We start from the raw sequence: 6,000 nt of genomic DNA on the forward strand, positions 1-6,000 counted from the left end.
GAGTTGAGTCATCCCTCATTTCTTTATATTTTGTGTTTGCAAAAAGCCTAATTTCTTTGTCTTTTGTAAGTGATTTGTTGCAGTACTTCTCCAGGGTCCATRATGTTATTGCTTAAGGTTTACAAAATACTATTTTTGCTGTTGGTGTATTTGAGGGATTTTGGGCATGTTTTCCATGTTTTAATAACCCCTTAAATGTCGTAACGACACAGGTGTCTTCATGGATCCATTGACTTGTAAGCATTTTGCGGGTGATAGTTAAGGGATTAGAAWGCAAAGCAAACATTCATCTGATAATTGCTCTAACAAAGTCTACAAACATTTTGATGACGACCACATTCAGGATTACTAGAAAATTTGTTTTTYAGGACAAACTGCTGGTTTGAAGTTCTGCACAGTACTTTATGTTTACATTGGGCCCTCTGTACATGAAGAGTTATTTTATGCTCCAACATAAAATAACTGGTCATGCTGAAACATAAGACAAACACCAGCATGTTAGGGATTCCAGTTTTAAACCTCTCCTCAATTTCCTGCTCTAAAGACTGTTTCCTCATCTGGAGTTGTTCCAGCTCTGTGACGCAGGACAACGTCTGGAACCAGCTTAGAAGTTGTGGCACGTTATTGTCAACTTGGCCCGCCTCATTTAAATCCACTGTATTAGCACTACACAACTCCAAGCAGATGACTAACTATTTGCTTCCCTATTTTACATTGTTTTTCTTGTGTGATTGTACTTCTGTTATTTCATAATCTGAATGACTAATTTAGGTTTACGTTATGCCAAATTTAGGTGAAGAAAAAATGAAGTCACGACTGCTTGTCCTCCAATGTTTCGCCAGTATATTTCTTAATGTAACTGGCTTGTGATGAGGATTCTTTTAAGAACTTTCGTCAGCTGTAATCAAACTAGTTACATATGCAAATTACTGTGGCAACTTGAATTTAAAGTTGATCACAAGAACCAGCTTTCAAAGGTTTTCAACCAGGATTAATGCCCGTCATCGCCTAAATGCCCGTCATTGCGACAGAAAGGAACCGTCGTCAAAACAATCGTTACCTGTGTGGAGTGAGAGCGGGGAAAGAGGCCGTGACAGCGTGGGTGAGGGCGTCCCGACGCCGAGACTCTTCCTGTTGCTGCTGCGACAGCTGAAGCGCAAACAGAGGAAGACACAGTCAACACACGTCACTTATCTGCATCTCTCCACACAATTCACATGGAAATGATCCTGTSCGAGTTTGCATACCRAGCAGCAGAGGCTGAACAGGGAATAGAAGAATGGAAGAAATCGAGTCTAACCACCTGATTAATTGCAGCACTCAAATGCACACGGTAAGCAGCATGAGGACTTGGAAAAATAAAGTAAGCCGAATCAATTTGAAGCAGGAATGACTGGTAATCTATGCAAATGAAATTATATTATTTATCCCTTTGGTCCCTGCATTTGCAAAGCAGGGGCTATGCGAACAGTGTGCTCTCATCTCGCTCTCAGAGAGCTGATAACTGGGTTTTACTTTCTTACAATGACAATTGAAGTCTTTTATTTGAATCCCCACCCAAGATAGTATCAGTCAGGAGAGTAACAACCCCAGTGTATTCACCGAAACCGAGCGTAATTGCAGTGGCCCTGGCTGTATTCATCTGCAATCGTGCATTTGACTAAATGCAGTGCTTCAGGTTGTCTTTATGTACAGGAGTCAGACTGTGTGTGTGTGTGTTTGCAGAGCRGCAGCTTGTAGACATAAAAGCTCTGAGACAGCATCAGTTGGCAGATTAAAAGACACTTGACCTCTAAAGTAGTAGACTATTATCCTCTAAGCACCGACTGTTGTGGAGAACTGAATGACACAAAAACATACCTGTTTGTGTGTAAATCGTACTCTACACTACGGTTGTACCTTTCATACAAGATGGTTTTTAAGTATAAAAACCACCATTTGAATTTGAGTTTATCTCAAAGTCACTCACACATATAATAAGCAAATGAGATATACTGGAGAATGACATTTCTTTTTCTCTTTGATCAATAAAACTGTTTGACAGCTTGAAGAGGTGAAAAAAAGACTAAAGAAAAGCCTCACAAAATCTATATAATCCACAGTTGAAGCAGCAGACACATTATGTGTTGACATATTTCAGAAATGTAGTCACAGAGAGACAACTAGAAGAGACTACAAGATGACATCAGCATTCCTCTTAGCCTTTAACCTAAATAGGACATGCAACGTATGGTACACTGCAAAAACAGATATTCTTCTCCCTTAGGTTCATAGCAAACATAGACTTCCAATAATGAGTAGTCAGTCCAGCAACTATTAAAACAATAAAATAAAATCCAATATCAATATCCATATCAACAATACATTTTAGAAAAAAGTTTCTTCTGACCATCATCTCCTGGTTTGGCAACAGCAAAAAATAAAAATAAAAGAACGTTAGTTGTAGTTCCTTCATAACCTGACCATCTGCTTACTTTCTAAAGTTTTTTTCTGCAGTATTAAACAATAACCGTTACCAAATACATTACAGGCTTTCATAAAAGAAAAGTTAAACTTATTAGACTCCAGGCAATACTTTGTTGTATGYGGTAAAGATACATTTCTGATATATTTGCACCGATTCCAATATACCTCCAGTAGTAATTGTCCACACATGGTGCTGTTTAAACCTATCATACTATTGCCTTTAAAATAAATAAAGGTTATTAGTAGAGGTGGATGTGTGCAATCACAATTTCCAGACATAAAATATAGCTGTTAAAACATTTTTTCTTTTTAAGATTTGAATCAGTTGTRAAATTTTGTCAACTTGTGAAGGTTTCCAAGAGGTTTAGATCTGTTTCATGTGCTGAGTGAAGGCTGAAGAACAGACATTTGTCTCATTGCTCCTGGAAAAAAGCCTCTGACCTGTCCTGCTGAGCATAGGCAGACCTTTGTGTACTAAAACGGTTGACCAGGGAGTTTTAAAAACTGGTGACCAGCCAAACAGACAGACCGTATCTTTCTGAAGACCGAAAATATCCGGCTAAGCTAAGCTAATTTACTTAGCATTAGTTGTTACGTACTACAGCCATCTGTTTTCTTAGTTTTTACTGGAATGCTAACAGACATTATTTTAATTCCAAAGTTGGATCATCTCCAACTTGATGAAGACCAGAGTCGACTCTCACAGGAAGTAATCTTTACACTTTGGACATTGACATTTTCTCATTCTTGGCCAAACCCCTCGCTTTGGTTATTTCTCTAATCTGTAACTCCAAAGATTCCCATCGGGTGTTCTTAAAGCTCACATCCTCTACCAGAAGCAACCTACTGAAACTTTTCTGAAAATATGTTTCTCTTTTCCTTTTAGTGCTCTCAGTTTCAAACCAAATAGATTAYGCGACAAACTTCTACAGCAGYGCACGATTATAGGAATAGTGTGACAGTGCCTAATCCACTCTAACATTGTGTTATTGCACTCTACAGTAACAATAATACAATCAAGTTTATACATCAGACAGCTGAAGTCTAACCACGGGTATCAAATAGTTGATGCATGCACACATCAGTTACAAACTAACTGATGTATGCATACATCATCACGGCTAAGGGATGTCTTAAAGAATCAATTTTATTTCAAAGATGCAAAGATTTACAAAAATGTGAGGTCAACTGGGACATCTACAGATCTTAGTTACCAAAAATAGAGACACTTTATATACTGCTCAAAAAAATAAAGGGAACTCTTAAGTGTTCACTTAAGTGTTTAAGTGTTCCCTTTATTTTTTTTTTTTTTGCAGTGTAGTTTAATACAGATGAGACTCATCATACTTAGTGCATGAAGCTGAAATCTCTTCATCTTTGCCCTCTGAGATTTCCCTCAACTTGTGAGATTTATTTCCGCCTTCAGAGCAGCTCTGCCATGAGAAAGATTATACAACTACAACTACAAAGCTACAGGCAAATGCAGGACAAAACAGCATGGTCATATCAGATGAAGAGGGAAAAACAGTTGAGAGCCTAAACACACACAAAAAAAGGAAACCGACTGTCAACAAGCTCAAGGCTGCAGGGGGAGAGAGGGCTGTGTGTGCATCAACAGCAACAGCAGGCCCAGCTAGAACGACAGATGTCTGGAGCCGAGGAAGCATGTGTGTTCTTTTTTTCTTTTAGAGCATCAGACCGGAGAAGCAATAATAGAAAATAAACTCAGGTCGCAATAAAAGAAAAATCACATTATTATTCAATAATCTGACAAATAAATAGAGGCCTGAACAGATTTTAAATAATCATTAAATAGAAGGAGAAAATGCACTGATCAGGCTTATCCACAGCTGATTCTGATATCCTATTTTCACTGACATTTTGCCTACCAATTCCAATTTTGTTTTCTTTAACATAACGCACCAAACATAAAAATCTGTGATGGAGGTTCTGCCATACTGTTGGTTCTGAATCCAAGAGAAAACTAAGGAATTTCAATATTAGCATCTCTTATCAAAGCAACGTTTATCAGATTTTTTAAACATCAAGAAGTGCATACTTTTTTTTTTAATAGCTGAAAGTAGTTTTAGTTTTATTTCTTGCGATTTGGTAAATCTATAATCATATTGTAATTTTATGAGAAACTGTTAAAAAGATTATTTTCTAGGCTCTATTCTTTAAATTAGATTTTTTTTTTAACTCTACAACTTACCAGTTATTTAAAGCCAATGGCACCATCGCAATATTATTGATCTGCTAAAATAAATGTTGGTTGCATTACTGTAATTTTTAAAACATTTGTGCATCTTTACATTTCAACCAATTCAGCTCAGAGGGAAAAAGCAAACAATGCAGAAACCTGCAATGGATACTGTGTGACACCCTGATTCAGGTTTACAGGTAAACATGACAACAGAACTGTGGAAATCAGACACCTTGTTACCAGAGATGACCAAGTTTCATGGTGACCCACATAGTGTATCTGTTTCTTTAAGCCTGCAAACTGCTCCTTTTGTTTAGCCACAGCCAGAGAAACATACAGTCAGAGCTGCTGAAAAATGCTGACGTTCATTAAGGATTAACGATGCTTTTTATATATAAACTAGCATGCTGTGGCTCTGTTAACACCCAAACAGAAAATGTGTGCTAGCCTGCGCCAAGAGCAGACATCACTCACATTTAAATCAACATAGGGTCACGTTTAAGCTTTTAAAAACTGTTTTTGTCATCATATACGAACTCCTTATTAAAGTACCTTTTGGATCGTTTCAGCAGCGAAACAGGAACAAAACGGGATTTGTTCTGGCTCGGAACCGCAGAACAGTGACTCGGATCCGACATCCTGAAAAAAATTTCAAGCGAAATAACCCCGTCTCCAACTTAACGAGGGATTTTTCTTTTTTCTTTTACARAACTGCAGCTCTGGTGGATGTGAAAGCCGCTTCTTTCCCTCCTCCTCCCGCCGCTACTGCTGCTGCTGCTGTCCCCACCATCGTATCTTCTTCTCTGGGATTCCTTTTGTATTCATTCTGTCTGCCGCGTGCTGTTCGGTCCCAAAGGCTGCGGAGCTGCCGTCCTTCACATCCTCCGGTCCGCTGTCCCACAGCAGCCCTCAGTCCGGAAAGCCCACTCCATGGCAGGTGGTCAAGTGTGTGTAAGACCGTCTGACGACAACAATAACAATCGTACACACAATAGTTTTTGGCAGAGCAGCCGCTAGCTGCGTGTGCGTCCGCGTGAGGAAGCTGGAGATTGTTGATGCGTTCAGGTGCTGCTCGGGAATCTCGGTCGTACACTGCTACTATATATTCCGTTTGAACMAATTGTGTACAATGTAGCTTACATAAATACAGTTTAGTCGATATTAAAAGGGTTAGCATACCTAGAAAATATTTGATGTACACAGTTTTATGAAGGGCTGTTTTTCTGTTGAATAATGTCTTGTTTGGCTTTGTTTGCCAAAAGTATAAACATTTATAATTACATTCATCTTTAATTTGATAAATAATGACACACAAAGTAGTGTCCCATACA

The 6,000-nt window shown here is 38.5% G+C and overlaps 1 protein-coding gene across 2 annotated transcripts in view; it reads right to left on the reverse strand.

The window, feature by feature from the left end:
- mast3b (microtubule associated serine/threonine kinase 3b) overlaps positions 1–5,744 on the reverse strand; it is a 28,129-nt gene extending 22,385 nt beyond the window's left edge. Inside the window, exons 1-2 of one of the 2 annotated variants that reach the window (XM_008406757.2) lie at positions 5,222–5,744; positions 1,061–1,149 (exon numbers count right to left, since the gene is read on the reverse strand). In XM_008406757.2, coding sequence (XP_008404979.1) covers positions 1,061–1,149; positions 5,222–5,307 — 175 coding nt within the window. In that variant the 5' untranslated portion in view covers positions 5,308–5,744. The remainder of the gene's footprint in view (positions 1–1,060; positions 1,150–5,221) is intronic. The other variant, XM_008406756.2, reaches the window with a different exon arrangement.
- Between the last annotated feature and the right edge of the window lie 256 nt (positions 5,745–6,000).

The sequence above is a fragment of the Poecilia reticulata genome, linkage group LG4, assembly GCF_000633615.1.
Source record: "Poecilia reticulata strain Guanapo linkage group LG4, Guppy_female_1.0+MT, whole genome shotgun sequence".
Taxonomy (NCBI): Eukaryota; Metazoa; Chordata; class Actinopteri; order Cyprinodontiformes; family Poeciliidae; genus Poecilia; species Poecilia reticulata.